The following is an 18264-nucleotide window of genomic DNA, read 5'->3' on the forward strand; positions in this document are numbered from 1 at the left end:
AGGAAGGGGTCGCTGAGGGGATGGGGCACGGGGCTGATGCAAGGGCCCTGGGGCGAGGGAACGGAGTAGGACACCCAGGATGACAGAATAAACAAAAGGAGGGGCCTCCCGCTCCCAGCTCCCACTCGAGCTGCTCTGCCATCTCGAGACAAGCACAGCTCACTCTCAGTGTGAAGGAGTGCTTCTGATGGGCCAAACGCCGTCAGTGAGACTAGCTCGAAAGCTCATTCCTTCTCAGTCAGAAGCTCCACTGGAGTTAAGAAAAGCAGCCCACGCTCTGGTTCCTGAATTGGCTTTATTTCTCTGCATAAGGAACCCTGCACAGGCAATTCAAATTAAAACAAAATAAATATATGAATATTCATGTAAAACTGTCCTTTCTAATGAACAATTATACACAATGTACAATTTCATGTTCACTGGGTGGGTTTACAAAATGTACCATTCCCAACTAAAAATGCACCAAAATGGTTCCATGCAAACTTATCAAAAGTGACCAAAAATGTGGAGGGAAAAACCTGACTGAGAGCACTTCGTCTTTTTTTTTTTGTACAATCACAGAAAAATAAAAACATCTAATTTCTTTGTTACATTTAGAGTAACTAAATGTGGCCACTGTTTATAATGTCGGTTTATGTTCCTAAACATCTATGTAGTTACCATAAAAGTGTGTCCACATGAAACCGGAAGTGAGCATTGCTGAGCAGTGGGGGGCGGCGGCCCCCGCGGTCAGTAGTCGGTGTCCGAGCCCTCGGCGTTGTCCACGTTCCGCGAGAGCATGTAGTTGTCCATGTCGATGGAGCGGCAGTTGTTGATGGCGTAGCGCAAGCGCTCGGCCATGACCAGCTGGCTCGAGTAGGGGGGCAGCCGCAGCTGGAAGAAGCAGGTCTGTGAGGTAGGCAGACTGTCGTAAGGCTGTGGAGAGAGAGCCAGAGCTGTGACTGCAGCATCGGGGGTCCCGGGGTTGGGGGGGACCTGTTACCATTGTCCCCAAATCAGGAGCAGCACTTCTCCCAGTCTTCCAGATGGGCTCCACGGACTCGAGTGTAGGGCCGACTTGAGGGGAAGGAGACACTGGTGGAAGGAATGTGGGCTCTGGTGTCCCCAGCCATAGAGGCTTCTGGGGACCATGCTTCCTTCCTCTCCTCACCACCTCCATGGCCCTATCTGCAAAGCGCAAGCAAGCTCTGGTGGGAGAACAGGCTTCGCACAGGGCCTGCCATGGGACCGCCAACGGAGCTCGCTTCCTTTCACCAGGAGGGTGCAGACCCAGAGCTGCTGTATGGAGCCCCCAACTGCCAGCGAAACGGAAAGAACACCTGGAAGGGTGCCCCTGCACACCTCCACCCTTCCCTCGTCCCTCCTAGCAGGAATTCTGCATCCTTCGCCTACACTGGCTGCCACACACAGCTCACACAAGGAAGGAGCAGTGAATTCAATCCTAGTCTGTCCATTAAATGCACAGTGATGCAGTCATTTAAAATGATAATCATGATGACTCGCAGTAGAACAGAAAAGTGCGGGCGCCTGGGTGGCTCAGGGCGTTAAGCCTCTGCCTCTGGCTTAGGTCATGATCTCAGGGTCCTGGGATCGAGCCCCGCATTGGGCTCTCTGCTCAGCGGGGAGCCTGCTTCCCTCCCCACCCCACCCCCTGCCTGCTTCTCTGCCTACTTGTGACCTCTGTCTGTCAAATAAATAAATTAAATCTTTAAAAAAAAAAAAAAAGTGCTCGGGACAGACTGAGCTAAGTACAGCACACAAACTCGGGCATGCCACAGAGGTGGAAGGTGGAAGGGCAGCTATCGAAGCGGGGGGCATATGCTCTCTGGTCTTCCCCGAACACTCCATGATCTCCCACACTCTCCGTAATGACAGAAATGATAGTACATTTTTATATTTTAAGATAGGTTTTAAAAAGGGACTTGCCCTTTTTTTTCTTGCTCAACTCCTTGAAACCAGCCCTCCCCCTCCTCCTTGGAGTCCTACACCTGGTGAGCGCATTCCAAAGAGGTGGGAGATGGAGGGCCTGGAGGGCCTAGAAGCCTCTCTGGGCCAGAGCCAGTGAGGACACAGAAAGCTCAAATGTAGGAAAACCACAACCAGCAAAGACACTGAATGGCAATGTCAACAGGTGCCTCTGATTTGGAAGGTGGAGCAACAGTCTAAAAGTCACAAAGGAAGGACCCACTGTGGTCAGTTTCCTGCAGCTGAAAAACCTCAGGCAGGGGATTAGTGGTGGATTAACTCCTGGGATGGCAGGGGTAGCCTGGGACAGACAGAAGGCAAGGGTTTTTTACAGAGCTGAATAGAAGCAAACCATTGCCTCCACCCACCTCTCTCTGAAGCAACAAAACAGATTTACAACTGATAGTTTCTGGCAAGTCATGTAGAAAATTTATGGAAAGGCTCTTTTCATAGCCCTTCCTGTGCATGGCCTCTCCGGCAAGTCTAGCCCAGGAGAGGAGCCCAGGCGGGCAGCTTCAGGAGGCAGCAGGGGAGGAACAGCTCTGGCTGCAGCAACCTCCAGGAATAGCTACTGGAAAAACACCAGAAAGGCAGACACTGAAACTGGCAGGAAGGGTCCTTGTGCGAAGAGGCCCTACTTTCCTTACTGTTTCCAGAATAAGCACCGTGGGCCCTGCTCAGAGGACTGTCCAGCTCTTGGGCAGCTGGGGAAGGAAAGAGAGAGAACACAAACACTTCTAACTTAATGCTGAGTTCAAGGGATGTACCAAGTGTCCTGGAGGTGGACAGAAGGAGATCTAAGTCTGCCCTCGGAAATGGTCAGGGGCAGCAGGAAAGCATCCATGAGGGCTTCCTGGAGGACATGACATTGGTGTTGGGCCTAAAGGATGAGTATGCACTTGCCAGGCACAGATGGGAAGGAGCGTGAAGGAGAACTCACTAAAGCAGAGGGAATAGACTACACAAAGGCACGGAAGTTTAGAAACAGTGTGGTGTGTCAGGAAAAAAAGGTAAACAGTCTTTTCTGGCCAGAACACAGTACATGTTAAGAGGTGCTACAGGAAAGCTGGGGCAGAAGCCAGACTGGACATATTTATGGCCACTGAAGCAGTTGGCATTTATTCTGGAATCAATGCAGGGGGGCCCCTCCCAGTCTGAAAGGAGAGTGACATGGTCAGATGCGTGCATGAGAAAGAGGACTCTGGCAGCAGTGTGCATTTCAGGTTCTAAGCCCTTTTATTCCTCAGCCATCTGTCAAAATGGCAGCTGGGATGGGGCTCTGCCGCTGGGGATTTTCATCAGGCCGCAAAGAAGCTGCCCCGCCTGCACAAGCAGCCACGGGGCACATGCACCACGTTCATCGTTAGGATCTCCGTGGAAGCAAACCAGACCACATCTGAGTGCACAAGTCACACGAAAAGGCACAGGAAGTAAGAGGCAGAGGCAGAGGCAGCAGGACAAGCCCTCTGGTAAGCTGTGCTTTCACGCAGGAAGCTGCTGGAGGATTTCTCAAGGGTTGTTGGTGGTAGGGCTTTTTTCACTCAAGTTATATTATGTTTCTAAACAAGTTTTTCTGCTTGATTTTCTTTCAATCAGGAAACCTCAAACACTAAGCCTGAACTGGCAGGCCTACCCGAGGGTCACTGTGCGGCTTTCCCAGCAGGCAAGTGGCACGGAAGCAGCGGGAGACAGGACAGGGATGGCAGCGCAGCTTACTTACCCGATCGACCTTCATGATCTGAAACCTCTGAGAGATGTCCGCAGTGTTGGCTGGGAGGCGAGACCTTCCAGACACGAATCTCATGAAGAGCACGCGCTCCTCGTTGGAGAAGTCCTCCAGCGTGCGCCAGAACCACTGCACCAGCTGATGCTGCTCGTCCACCTCCCGGTAGCGCACCACTTTCTTCAGGACCTCCACGGAGATCTCGGGCATCCCACACACCATCTGCTCCAGTTGCTTGGCCGTGAGGAGCGACAGCAGCGGCACCGGAACGATCCAGGACATCCCTTCTCGGACAGCCGCCACCTGCTCCCAGGAGAGCTGTGCATCAGACACGCGTCTGCAGACTGGGCACCTCCCACCTGCTCCTCCGCCTCCCAAACCCTTGACCTGTCCCCCGGAACCCAAGGCGCACATGGCCCACTCCCCCGGCCGCCAACCCTCTGTCCAAGCTCCTCCCTGCCTGTGGGACTTCTACACTCCTTCCGGTCCCAGGTCAAGTCAATTGAGAAGCTTGCCTTCTGCCCCCACAAAACTCAGCCTGCCCCCCTAAGCCCCCACCCCCGGTGCCAACCGTACTCATTCCTACCCCTCAGCACGCATGGCTGTGCAGTTACACTAGGCCCTGGGGGCTATTCTGTCTCCTCGTTAGGGTAAGACACACCTAGAGAATGTGTCTAACTTCTACTGTTTCTGGCACCCATATTTTTCTTTTGAAGAATTATATCCTTCTGGTAAAACTTATTTGTGCTCATTGTAAAAAAAAAGCTGGAGGGGCGCCTGGGTGGCTCAGTGGTTTAAACTGCTGCCTTCAGCTCAGGTCATGATCTCAGGGTCCTGGGATCGAGTCCCGCATCGGGCTCTCTGCTTGGCAGGGAGCCTGCTTCCTCCTCTCTCTCTCTCTCTCTGCCTGCCTCTCTCCCTACTTGTGATCTCTATCTGTCAAATAAATAAATAAATAAAATCTTTAAAAAAAAAAAAAAGCTAGAAAAGTACAAAGAAGAAAGTAAAACTAGCAAGGCCTTCTGGAGGAAGGCATTAGGAAGGACAGAGCATTTCATCAGGAGACGTGGGGGTCTGAATCTCAGCTCCGTCTCTTCTTTTGCTTTAATTTTCTCATCTGAGAAATGAGGCAAATGACTGCTGCTCACACGACTATGATGAGAATTTTCGATGCAAGTCTGTGTACCCTGCTGCTTCTGTTCTCTCCCAGCATGGTGCGGAGAGCAGGTCGGCTGCGGAGTGCTGAGGGGGGCTGGAGGGGCTACCCACACAGTCTGTTTCAAAAACACCCCAAGGTCGCACAGCAACGCACACCCTACACACAGACTCATTCACTGCTGTCAAGATTTGTTCATAAATACTTCCTCACTCTTGGCCAACTCAGAACCATCAATGATAATTAGCAAAAGGGAAAAACACGAGGACCCAAGCAGGAGCCACACCTTGGGAAGGCTCTGGGGCTGTGACTAGTACAAAGACGTCCTACCCGGGGCTAGGGAACAGGACTGGCAGCGAGGGCAGTCTGGATGGGTATTAAAGGGAAGACACCAGCCAAAGTTTGCCCCAAAATAAGCTGTTGCACCTGGTAGAATACAAACCAAAAGCTGTCTGGAAAAAAAATGAGGCTGAGGTATGGGGCTGGCTGCTTGGTGGGGAACAAATGGGGACAGCTATGGGAAGAACCTCTTATGGTTCTAAGAGAAGAAGAAGTGAAAGAGGAAAAGGGCCTCCTTGCTGAGAAAGGAACAAAGCTACGGCCAAGCAGAGCAGGACCTGCAGAGACTGTAGGGGCAATCTGACCCTCAGAAGAGCCTAGACCCCACAGTTAAACCTAGTTTGGGACACTGGCTTCGCCTTGGGTACATTACTTCACTTCTCTGACTCAGTGCTTTCATCTGTGAAATGTGACAGTAATCCTTCTCTCACAGAGTAACTACAGGAAACACTGCACATAAGGCAGTCTGGCCCCACACCTGGCATGCAGGAGGTATTCAATGTATTTTTAGCCAGTTATTCACTAAGGATTAAAATTCTGAACAACTGGAGACAAACCCTAAGCCCCGGCTGTGTGAACAGCACTGCCCACAAGACCTGCCCTCACTAAGGGATAACAGTTTTCTGACTGCACTTGGTCCAAAGCCAGAATCAAAGAAGGAACCAGAAGGGAAAGGCACAGAACATACACACTTCAAATGACTACACAGCCTTCCAGCCTCAGTCTAGCTCTCAAGAAGACCCTAGCACATTCTGCAAATAAAGTACTACTAAAGTGGCTTTTAAGGACTGTATAACCAAAAAACGATTTTTGGACAAAATGTTCATTTCTTTGGTCACTCATCACACTCTCATCATTTATTATTAAATGCTTACTACAATATCAGCACAGAACAAGGATATTTAGGGGAGAGACACACACACACACACTATTTATGTAATATATGTAGCACACACGTATGTAATATATATAATATAATGCATTCTTCACTCAAAGTCTTAAAAGCTAATTGAAGAAACAAGATCCAAACTCTGTGGCCTCGTTCTTAGACCACAACATAGAAGTATTATGTATCTTGAGAAATTTCTAAGTAACAAAAAAGATTTCTACCGGCTATGGACCTGGAGGAAAGCTGGTCTGCGGAGGAGAGGCATTTTCAGCTGGGGCCTGAAGGGACCCCAGCAGGAGTGGGGGAAGAGGCACTCACATGGGATCGCAAGACCAGTGTGAGGGGTTTATTCACATGGTTCCTGACTGACCCAACTGGAGTGGGGGACCCTAGGTTGGGGACAATAAGAGATGAAGACAAACAAAATGAAGGATGAGTGAGAAGGCAGGTATAAAGGCCTGGGTGAGAGCTTGGCCTCAATCCAACCAGTGACCAATGTAGAGCTGTCATAAGGCTTTGAGTAAGGAGATAGGAAACCCAGAGGTAAGACCTGAAAAGTCTCGGAACAGGGGCTGAAAGACAGAGACAAATTAACTGACATGGTAGTTCATATACCCCAATTCAGCAGTAACCAGTAAGCTCTTGTTTGAAGACAACTGTAAACATTCACATGCATGTCCCAACATTTCACTCACCTGTCGGTCCATCTCATGAAGTCGATATTCAATGGCCCTCTCCACATATTCCTTCCTGTTGGAAAATGTCAGTGGGATACTATTTCCACCAGGAATTATGGGAACCATCTTGCCATCAGCACTCTGGCCAACAAAAGAATCAAGAGGAATCATCTAAGAAGAGGAAAAAAAAATTTTTTTACTAAAAAAATACCGTACATTACACACAAATAGAGCAAAACAGTAACAACATTGAGACTTTTAGGGATAGGGTGGCGCAGTCGGTTAAGCATCTGACTCTTGGTTTTAGCTCTGGTCTTGATCTCAGGGCCACAGGATCAAGCCCAGCATCAGGCTCCACCCTCAGTGCCAAGTCTGCAGGGATTCTCTCTCTCCCTCTCCTAGCCCTGCCACTCGTGTTTGCTCTCTATCTCCCCCTCTATCTCTCATATAAATAAATAAATCTTTAAAAAAAAGAGTTTTAAGGATAAAAACGAGGAATCGAGGTAGCCGACCATGCCACTTGGTCAGAAGGGAACGTGCTGACCCATCTGGCTATAGTTAACCATTTCTTTGTCCTCAAACCAGGTTCGATGAACTCTGGTCCCCCCAGGCCTCCCTCTCCAGCTGGGCTGCCTTGCTCGTCCATTCTAGCAGGCAGAGAGTAGACCAAAGAGGAAGGAGCGGACGCTGGGTGCTGGTGCCAACTCTACCCATGAGCGGCTTTTAAACCTTTGCAGGTGAGCTGCTAGGGCAGCAACGGGACATGCCGTCAGTCAAACAGCAAGGGGAAGACCAGATCTGAGTTCCCCACAGAAAAATTCTGGTCAGTACCAGCAGAACACAGACTGGTCAAGATTTACCTCATGGAAACTGTCCTCGGTAATCCCACTGTCTTCAATGTGAAGAATGCTGTTGAGGGTCTGCACGTAGAGCAGATCCACCTCCTCCAGGTCTTCCAGGGTGAGTGGGACACAGCACAGCTGCTTCCACACCAGAGGGGCCAAGTGGAGGTCCAGAGGCTTCTTTGTGCGAATGGCAACCCCCATTAAAATGCCCAAGAACTTAAACTGCATTAAGTGTTCATCAAGGCAGGCGGAGGGGTTAAAAAGAAACCTGCAAAATTAAAGGAAGTTCTTCAAATAAAACTGACCTCACTTCTATTGGAAGTAAGTTATCAGACAGCTACAGCATTAATCCAGACCTGTGCTGTGCAATGTGGTAGTCATTTGCCGTATGTGGCTACTCAAATTAATTAAATAAAATTTAATGGAGTTCTTCAGCAACTCTAACCACATTCTGAGTGCCCAAAAGCCACATGTACCCAGTAGCTACTCTTTTGGACAGCACAGGAACCATATTTTGAATTATTTTCAGAAGAGCCATGAAAGAGCAACTGAATGGTCCATTTGTCCCTGAGTTACCTGCTCCAGGACACCCTATCTCCTAAAATAATTTCATTTTATCATTTACAAGTCCATGAAGCAGGATCCAAAATTCAAGGTTTGGCAAATTTAGGCATAACACAGAACTACTAATACTAAGTGCTGTGACTTGACAGCATTTATCGAATCTTCCTGATGAGTTCTGATGCAGAAAATTCTTTGTGGGGAGGCCAAGAGGGCCTTCAGAAACAGAAAATAAGTCAGGTTTCATTATCAAGTCTGGATTTCCCCTACCCCTCAATATTATCATTGAGTTCATTCCATAACAGAGCCATGATAGAAGTGCTTATCTGTGAAAAGGGAGTAATAATAGTTCCCACTCCTTTGGGTTCTAATGAGGATTCGATGGGATAATATGTAAAAGCACTTTGAGCAGGGCCTGGCCCCCAGTAAGCACTCTGTGAAAAGGGAGTAATAATAGTTCCCACTCCTTTGGGTTCTAATGAGGATTCGATGGGATAATATGTAAAAGCACTTTGAGCAGGGCCTGGCCCCCAGTAAGCACTCAATACGAGAGCTATCATTATTATTGTAGATAGTCAAAAAGCACTTGATGACTGCCTCACCTATCCCGATTGTAGCCCACTTCTGCAGTGGCATTGGGAGAGGGTATAAGAAGGTCAACAATACCAGTTTCAAGTTCCTGTAAAAGAAAGAACAGGTTTTTGAGAAATGGCAATCAAATGCATCAAGAGAACAACTAAATACATTAAAGATCATACTGAAAAGAGATTATTTTGAGGAATTTATAATGTTATGTGACAACCAGCCAACCAGCTGTCTCTGTAATTTTTGTGGTTTTAACTTAAAATGAAATTACAAACATTCCAAAAAGAAAGAAAGAAAGAAAGAAATTACAAACATTCCCCCCATGTAGAAAATATCCTGTAGTTTGCAGAACTAAGATAAGAAAGTCAATCCAGGGCAGGAGTTGGGGTATCTATGAGCAGGGTACAGTGATATTCAATATCAAATAGACCCAGCAAATATTAGCTAAAAGTTGTTTTAGTCACAGAATTTATCAGAAAAATTCTGCTACTAGGCAAAGAGGGAAGGGTCAGAGTTGACCTGGAAGCAAACTTGCCACTTTAGATATCAAAATAAGAGCTGGTCTAAACTCTTAGTATTCATTTTTCTAATTTCACTAGAGCCTGACAGTTCTATTTCAACCTTCTTTTTTTTTTTAAGATTTTATTTATTTATTCGACACACAGAAATCACAAGTATGCAGAGAGGCAGGCGGGGGGGCGGGGGGAGAAGCAGGCTCCCTGCTGAGCAGAGAGCCCGATGTGGGGCTCGATCCCAGGACCCCAGGACCCCAAGACCATGACCTGAGCCAAGGGAAGAGGCTTTAACCCACTCAGCCACCCAGGCGCCCCCTGGCAGTTCTATTTCATTCTAAAAGCACCAGAATTAATCAGAGCACATGGGTGGTCCTGGATTTGTCCATTACATAAATGTAAATATGTGTCATTACTGTTTCTTCTGCCAGTATTAGAACAGGACAGTGAGTCACTGGTAGAGTCAGGCACTGACATTTACTCAGTAAGGTATCTTCACATGGATGTCTTGCTATAATTCACCTATACATCGTTAACAGCATGATTTTTACATAAGGCTCACAAATGCATCCTTGCGACATTCATAAGAACGTGTCAGACAGTAGGCACTGGAAATGGTAGGACAGCCACCATCTGAACAAATGACTCAGCAGGGGGATACCGCATGAATATACCTGGCACATCTCTGTGATCGTGTCATCAAACACTCCCCCAGCGTCATCAGCCCCTTCTCCAACCAGCTTCACCTTCCACGCTCGCGAGGGCAGACGGAGGTCTGATGCATTCAGTTTAACTACTTGTCTTGCTATTTGGACAAAGATGGGCTTACACTTCCGCCCTCTTCAAAAAAAAAAAAAAAAAAAAGGGAAAACAGAATGAAACACAACTCTAAGTTTCCATCAGCAGGTGAACACGCTAGTTTAATAATAGCTGAGCGGTGGGCTAGGCCCACTGTGACCACACTGGGAACTAGGTAAGCACCGTTACTCTCTTAGTTTACAACCCAGGAAGCGGGAGCTCACAGATTAGTCGGGAATCACATTCATCTAAAAAAGTGCTGGCTAGCTAGTGAAACATACATACATATGCTAACCTGGTTGATATCCTCTTTACAGTAATCTGAGGTCCATAGTTTTTGCCTTGAACCATGGTTTTTCCTATGGAGCGCACCATCGGGAGGGTGTAGACTCTTGGGGCTAACAGAGGCCGAAGCTGCCCCTGTACGATGCCCCACGTGCCAGCATTATAATGAGATGTACTGCTCTGTAACAGAGAGAGAGCTTATCACAGATGGTACAATTCAAGGCTTCCCAGAAAGAACACTTTTCACTTTCAGAACATAAGTTTTTGGTTTAAAAGCATAAACCTGGATAGCAGTAACTATTGATAACTTTTAAAAAATATTTTTTTCTGATAAAATAGACAATGATTACTTTCTAAAACTTGGAAAATGCAGAAAAGGACACACACATGTGTACACACTGAATCCCCTACAACCTCCACGGTCACTCTCATCGGTCTCCCTCCAGCTTTCTTCCATGTGTGAAGAGAGGCGTTCCTCACATTACTGACAACACACTGTTTATGTGAGGTTCTGCTGCTTTTCTCACTTAACTCTTTATCATCAACATTTCTCCTGTTAATTTACAAACAGTTTTTTTTAACCTTCTGTTCAGTGCTGCACAGTACTCTGCTGCCTGGCTGATTACCTGTTTCTAACAATGATCTGTCAAATCCCTCACATGCCCCATGATGGGTTACCCAAGGATTTCTAACAGTTTTACAACTGAAACACATTTTGGCAGGCATGATGATACATTACACAAGCAAACATAGCCAGCTTGCTTTCTTCCTAAATTACTAGACTGTTCTATAAAGACAGTCAAATTAGCCACATTTACTTTCTACCCCCACGGGGCCCAGAAAGCTCATCTGTGAGGCGATCACGAAGTCTCTGCAACGTGTCAGACTCATTTACAGAGTCACGGTGACAGTGGGGTGACACACCTGTGTGTGCCTAGATTTTAAAATCACATATTGGACTTTACGGAAAATACATGCTTTGCCATTCGTATTTCCTTGAGCTCCAGACAGACCAATACATAGAAAGAAGACTCCTCTGTGTCAGCAGCATGATTACCAGTATCTGGCCTATCCCTAAACCAGCGTAAAATGGAAACAGAACTGGTCTACTGGTGCCTTTTCTACCTCTCTTGGGAGCTGAAATCAAAAAGCATTAGCCATGGGAGAATACTCCAGGGACCTGGTAAGCATGGGTAGTGCTCCCAACCCAACATGTTACCTGGTTGTTAGGGCTAAGGTTCAGGAGCCTCCAGGAAGAGTACATGAGGTCAGAGAAGTGGTAGAGCAGCCGGAGCCGGGCCCTCGCAGTGTGGATGCTCACCTCCCGGAGCGCCCCGTACTGGGGCGGCACTGCATCGGGCAGGCCCAGCTGCAGAGGTACAGACGCACCTACCCGGAGAGCAAGCAGAAGCTTGTAAAGGAGAATGTACTGCTTTCATTTTCAGTATTTTGAAAATTTTCAAACAGAGAGGTTGAGGTAAGTATACAATGAACATTCATTCCACCATCTAAATTCTAGAATTAATATTTGCCTATATTTGCTTCACTGTGTGTTTATCAATTCCTCTCTCCATCAATTCATCTTTATGCTTTAAGCACACGTGTTTTTTTTAAGATATCTTTTTAAATTTATCATTATGGAAACTTTTTTTCTCCTTTGGTTTCCCATTTAACTATGGGACTTAAGCAGTTCCTTCACAAAAGAACAAAAACAGGGGCACCTGGGAGGCTGAGCCCAGTAAGCTTCTGCCTTTGGTTCAGGTCATGATCCTAGGGTTCTGGGATCAACCTCCATAATGGGCTCCCTGCTCAGAGGGAAGCCTGCTTCTCCCTCTGTCCCTCCCTACCTCTCATGTTGTCTCTCTCATGCTCTCTTTTTCAAATGAATAAATAAAATCTTAAAAAAACAAAAACAAAAAACCCAAATTCTTCCTTTTGTATTTGTGATAGCTGCCATCTTCATAAAACGTTAAGATGTGAGCCAGGACCAGGTAGGCAATTCTGGAAAATGGAAATGGGCAACTCAGCAGTCACCTCCCACACTTCTTAGGGATCTGACAGAAAGTGACCATGATGGAATGAAAGCTATGGGTGCATGATCATGAAAGCTTTGTACTGCGAGAATAAGAGCTCTGTATAAGCAAAGACTGTATTCATGGTTCCCCTCTTATTAAAAACATATAGAGTAAACCAACCCTTGCCTTATTTGAGTTTCATGTAAATAAAGATTTGCACAGCTCAATTCCATTTATTTTACTCCCAATTGATTTCATTAATACTGTCAATAAAAGCTAACATTTATTAAGTATTTCTATGTGCTGAGCACTATTATAAGAGCATCACACCAATTTTTCATTTAATCCTATAGCTCTTTTAAAAAAAAAAAATAGAAGATTTTATTTATTTATTTCACAGTCAGAGATCACAGGTAGGAAGAGAGGCCGCCAGAGAGAGAGGAAGGGAGGCAGGCTCCCCGCTAAGCAGAGAGCCCGGGGCTCGATCCCAGGACCCTGGGATCATGACCTGAGCTGAAGGCAGAGGCTTTAACCCTCTGAGCCACCCAGGCACCCCTAATCCTATAGCTCTTTACAACAGGGGCTATTATCATCCCATTTCATAGATAAGGAAACGGAATCTTAAGATCGCTCAGCTTGTAAGTGAAGCAGCGAGGATTCGAGCTAGGCAACATGGCTCCAGAGACTGGACTTTTAACCACCACACAGCAGAGCCTCTCTCCTGAAGTGGGAGTGAGATGAAGAGGACCCTGAGTATCGAAACTGACTATGGGTGAGCAGCACTGCTCATTCTGGACTCTACTAATCAGAAAATATCTCTTGCTTGTTTGGAATCTACTTGATAGTCCTCATTTGCTCTCTAAGGGTATTTAAAAGAAAAAAAATCTCTACAGTGAGTCTCCTCCAAGGACTTAAAAGCAGAACTCAGCAAAAAGGGAAGAGAATGCTGAATTTCTAGGCACAAGGTTACTTCAAGGAAACTCTAGTTCCTGACACACCAGAGAATAGTACAAAGAAAGGGCTTAAGGGCCTGGCAAAGAAAAAGCCCAAATGTAAAGAGATGGATAAGGAATGATAAATGCCCCACACTTGTGGGGAATGGAAGATGGATCCAATCTGGACAGTACTCAGCAGAATGTGAAACACATAAATATACATTTTATTTTCTTTATATCCTTTTTTTTTTTTTAGAGATTTTATTTATTTTAGAGAGAGAGTGAGAGAAAGCACAAGTGAAGGGGAGAGGCAGAGGGAGAAGCAGACTTCCTGCTGAACAGGGAGCCAGATGTGGGGCTCAATTCAGGAACCCTGGGATCACTCTCTGACCCAAAAGCAGACACTTTAACTGACTGAGCCACCAGGCACCCCTTTATGTCTTTCTGTAGTTCTGGGACTGCATAATAAACAAAAAGGTAGAAACTACCTATCAGTCCTATTACATGCTGGAGTAAAATGGCAACATTTTCTTCTTTTTTTTAATTTTTTTTGCTGTGCCAATGCACAGACAACATCATGTTTCAAATGGTTAATTGCAGTGAAGAATCTGCAATTGGTCTCAGACCTTTGGATCTTTATTCCTAATACCAGGCCTTAGAAAACTATGATTCACCACTTCTTCTGTATATGAAAAAAAATACTTAGTTGCTGCTCTAAAATTATACATTTTTGCTTGCCTAAGGGATATGTTTTCTTCTTTTAGGGGTGCAGAGAGGAAGTTCTTGGTGATGAAGTCTGCAGGAGAATCACCTGCTATGAAAGGATTTACAGTGCTCGGAGCACCAAGAAGGCTTGGTTGTGGCCGGGGGGACCTGGTGGTCTCAGCATGATGCCTGGCTGCAGTGGGAAAGCAGCAAGCAGACAGCACGGCTGGGGACCACTGAAAGAGAAGCTGCAGGAGCATGGATATTGCATCTCTCACCCGGTGCTCTTGGAGGGACAGGCGGCGCTGTCCATGCAGCACTGTGGCAGCGGCCAGCTGAGATCTGCCGAACGTTTTTCCCTTGCAAAACTGTTACCAGGGTTGGTTCTCGAACATGGTTGGTGTGGCCTAAGCCAAGCTGGGAATACATTACAAAAACACAGAGTCAATTAAAAAGAGGAAGCAAGGAAGTCAAGACGATGTAATCTGCCTTAGGTGGTAGGCAGATATAAATAAATATCTATACCAAGCAACAGCATCAAAATAATGAAATTAATTCTGATTTTCTCAATCAGAATAGTCCTCACAGCTCAGACTACCTCCTAAAAACTTGGCTGCAACAAGGCCATTCCAAATCTAGAGTTAAGTCTTAATGATGGAACACATCCTTGGATCCCACTTCTAGAGAGGAAATAATTCTTAGAAAGTTAAAAAAGTAACAGAATCATCTATAGAACTTTTATTTAAAACACAGATTTCCTTCTAACATGGATGGCCAGCGTAACAATAAATAAACAATTATAAAAGCATACACAGAAGCAGATTTTCATCTCCAGATCTCTGTTCTTAGGGTACGAGTGGAATACCCAGTGTTTGAGCGGCTAAGCACCTCAACCTCATTAGGGAGGATCATGTCAAGTCCCTGCCAATGACCTCCTTAAGGCATCTTCAGCAGTTACTCTCTTCTCATTAAGACCATTTGCAACTGCAAGGATGAGCAGCTTTCCCATCTGTTAACACAGTGATGAGTGACCATAGAGTCAAACTGAGGCTACCAGGAGTAACAATGGAGACCTTGAACTTGAGGGTCCCTGGCTCAGTGGGCAGACAGACCCAGAGAGGATTTATGGAGGAAGGGGATGTGGCTCTGCATGAAGGGCTGAAACCCACTGTAGCAACAGGCATCCCAGACATCACCCACCTAAATCCCTCCCTCCTTCAGACATAGGGTAGGCTGAACACATCAAATTCTTAAATCTTTTCTCAACCTCTCAGAGGCTCAGTTTATTCTTTTGTAGGATGGGGAGGACAAGATTTCTTGCACAAACACAAATATCCTATCTAAAACATACTATACACAGTATAGTATACACTATACACAGTTCTATTACTAAATATAAAAGTATTGTTGTTTCATTATTTCCGTGTTTCAGATCAACTGATGCTCCCAGGGCCTAATCTCACAGGCTACAGTAAATTAATCTCACAGATTACAGTAAAAACGATGATGATAGGAGCAAATACCTGTAAAGCACTGCTTACTATGTGCCGGCCCTTAATGAGTGTAGACACACACATATACTCAGTTAATTCCCTTAATCACTTTGCTATACCATCAGATTTTTTTTAAAAAACCATGGTATAATCCTTCCTTGGCCACAATCAAGACAGAGACATGAACAACTGCGCTCACAAATCAATCTGTCCCATGGCAAAGTGATGTGTGTGAGGCATTGTGGTAAATCCTAGGAGTTTCCTAGCTTATCCTTTTCACAAATGAGGGACACTGTAAGAATTCTAGAATATGAGAGGACAAGCAAGATAAATATTTACCTGCCCTTCTGAATTGCTCCCCCAGGCATATACATCTCCAGTTGATGCCAAAGCAAGTGTGTGCTCAGCTCCAACTGCCACATCTTCGATAACCACTCCAGCCAGGACAGGGATCTGCTGTGGTCGATTGTGATTGCGAGCACGCCCCTCTGGCAAGCCTATCAAGCGATCTAAGAAAACAGTAAGAAGAAACTTACCGATGGGACACAACAGTCCTTCTGTTTTCTCATGAGTCATTTAACTCTTCTAGTGGAATGGCAATGACACATTTAATTCATGATGGTAAAAGCTGCCATTCTGGTAAGGTGTACTAGATCCTGAGTGAATGAAATCTGAAACAGTACCTTTGCAAAGTGTCACGGACTCCTTAAATTCATAAAATAAATAAATCTAAAATTAGCAGCTTATTTCAAACCAAGAGATACTTCAGTATTCTCCTATTTGAGAGGATGGCACATAGTTAAGAAAGATTCTATGGTTCTTACATTCTAAGAAAAGACATCACTCAACTTCTCTTGTCCTCAAACTTCTAGCCAACTTCTCCCTTTACCTTTGTTGACAAACTTCTAGAAATTACAGGCCGGCCCCATAGGGGCTCTTGCCCCATGGCCTCTAGAACTGTTTGGCATGGCCACCTTCTGCAGTCTACCTTCCACTCTCACTACCAAAACCCATGAGTAGCTCCTAACTGCCTATGGCAGGAGCCTCTTCTAAGGCTCTGACCCCGAGAACCCCACATAACCTTTTACTGACCTGGTCTCAGTGCCTCCTGTCCTGCAGAGACTCTGTACTAACCTGGCTCACTGGTGACCTCTCTCACTACTCCTTTCAAAGCCATTTCCCCTGAGTCCTCTTTCTGTGCTTACCGGTCTTCTACTCATACCCCCAGAGTTCTATGCACTTCTTTTTTATTCTACACTCACTCCCTGAGTTTCTTAGGGCCTATTAACATGGTTTTAAATATTAACATTATGCAAATCTAAATCTCCATAACCAATCTCTTTGGAATTCCAGATCCAAATCCCCAATAACTTGCTAGATATCTCCATCTAGGGTATATGGCCCCAATTCAATAGGACCAAAACTAAGTTCCTTACCTAGTTCCCCCAAACCAGCTCCCTGTTCTCAGTGACATCATTATTCTTCCAAGACTAGAAACTTTACTCATGACTTATTTCTTCCCCTTCCTCATATCTGCCTTATACACTTCTCAGTCACTTCAACTTGCCAAGAAGTTCTACTTAAGAAGGTGAGTATATTACCAGGGAATCACACTGTGGATGCTCGGGTTAGGAACGCACTCAAAATCTGAACCCTGAATGCCTATGAATTCCTAAGATCCGAACCTCCATTCCCTGGAAGGGCTGGGGAATAGATAGGGTCCAGAAGTAGCCCCATCAAGAAGTACTTATGGCGGCACAGTTGTAGGCAGCAGAAAGGAGGATGGGAAGGGCTTTGGCAGGGACTCTTCTAGCAAGAGCAAGGGCTCCGGCAAGAAAGGCCATCAGTGGGGTGGAGAGTCTGTCTTTATGACAAAGTTCATGAAAAAGGAGAAAAGCAGCTAGTGAATGGAGGTCATAGTGGCCATTCATCACCCAGAACAATAACAACAAAAAACTATTTAAAGCACTTTCTCTAAAACTGGAAGGCAAATGTTTATATAATACATGTATATACAAAATAAACAATTAATGCCTAGAAAATGCCTTACCCTGACCAAAGGTATACACATGACCATCTTTGGTCAATGCAACAGAAAACTGAGTTCCACAAGCAACCTTTTTTATTCCAATTCCACAAAGGACATCAACTTTCTGCAAAATAAAAGTGTAAGGCACATACTTTAAAAAGGAAAATAAAAACACTTTTGAAGTTGCCTATTAGCATGTATAAACTCAAGGACTAACTTCTAATACAAATAATACTTGTCACCTAAGTGTTTCCACCCAAATCTACACTCCTAAATGTGATTTTCTCATACTGCTCTACGAATTACCTGAATTCGTGGTGAGGGGGGGAATGTTGGGGAGGGGCATTTGACTAAAACCCTCATGGGAGTGGAATCATTGCTCTGTGCAACAGAGACCAAAGAGAATTCTGGAGCCTCTTAAACAATACTATGAGACCATGTAAAACCATGGGCTGCTCCCAGTTAGACTTTTTTACTTTCAGAGGTGATAACAACTGCTTTGTATGTGCCCCAGAGATGGTTTCCTGGCTTTCCACATCCCTAGCTAAATATTCACCAGTCTAGTTATCAAAATAGTACAGATTATTTATGATAGGGTATCTGGAGTTGAATATACATTAAGTATTTGTAAATCAAGCTGCTTGTTAAGTGTGTTAGGAAAATCCACGGAAAGAACTGCAAAGACAGTCTTCTGCAGAGCCAAGAAACCTTCTGTAATGTGAATATTAGTTTCTAATTTATTATTTCCTATA

General features: G+C 45.4%; 1 protein-coding gene across 11 annotated transcripts in view; it reads right to left on the reverse strand.

Annotated features, from left to right (window-relative positions):
- Nucleotides 1-276: 276 nt before the first annotated feature.
- HERC1 (HECT and RLD domain containing E3 ubiquitin protein ligase family member 1) overlaps nt 277-18264 on the reverse strand; it is a 184473-nt gene continuing 166485 nt past the window's right edge. For all 11 annotated transcript variants that reach the window (XM_046007752.1, XM_046007762.1, XM_046007761.1 and 8 more), the window contains 11 exons: nt 17534-17636; nt 15823-15992; nt 14269-14407; nt 11555-11724; nt 10346-10515; nt 9927-10092; nt 8758-8834; nt 7610-7862; nt 6768-6920; nt 3686-3991; nt 277-915 (listed from right to left, as the gene is read on the reverse strand). In XM_046007752.1, coding sequence (XP_045863708.1) covers nt 730-915; nt 3686-3991; nt 6768-6920; nt 7610-7862; nt 8758-8834; nt 9927-10092; nt 10346-10515; nt 11555-11724; nt 14269-14407; nt 15823-15992; nt 17534-17636 — 1893 coding nt within the window. In that variant the 3' untranslated portion in view covers nt 277-729. The remainder of the gene's footprint in view (nt 916-3685; nt 3992-6767; nt 6921-7609; nt 7863-8757; nt 8835-9926; nt 10093-10345; nt 10516-11554; nt 11725-14268; nt 14408-15822; nt 15993-17533; nt 17637-18264) is intronic.

Source organism: Meles meles, chromosome 6, assembly GCF_922984935.1.
Source record: "Meles meles chromosome 6, mMelMel3.1 paternal haplotype, whole genome shotgun sequence".
Lineage (NCBI taxonomy): Eukaryota > Metazoa > Chordata > Mammalia > Carnivora > Mustelidae > Meles > Meles meles.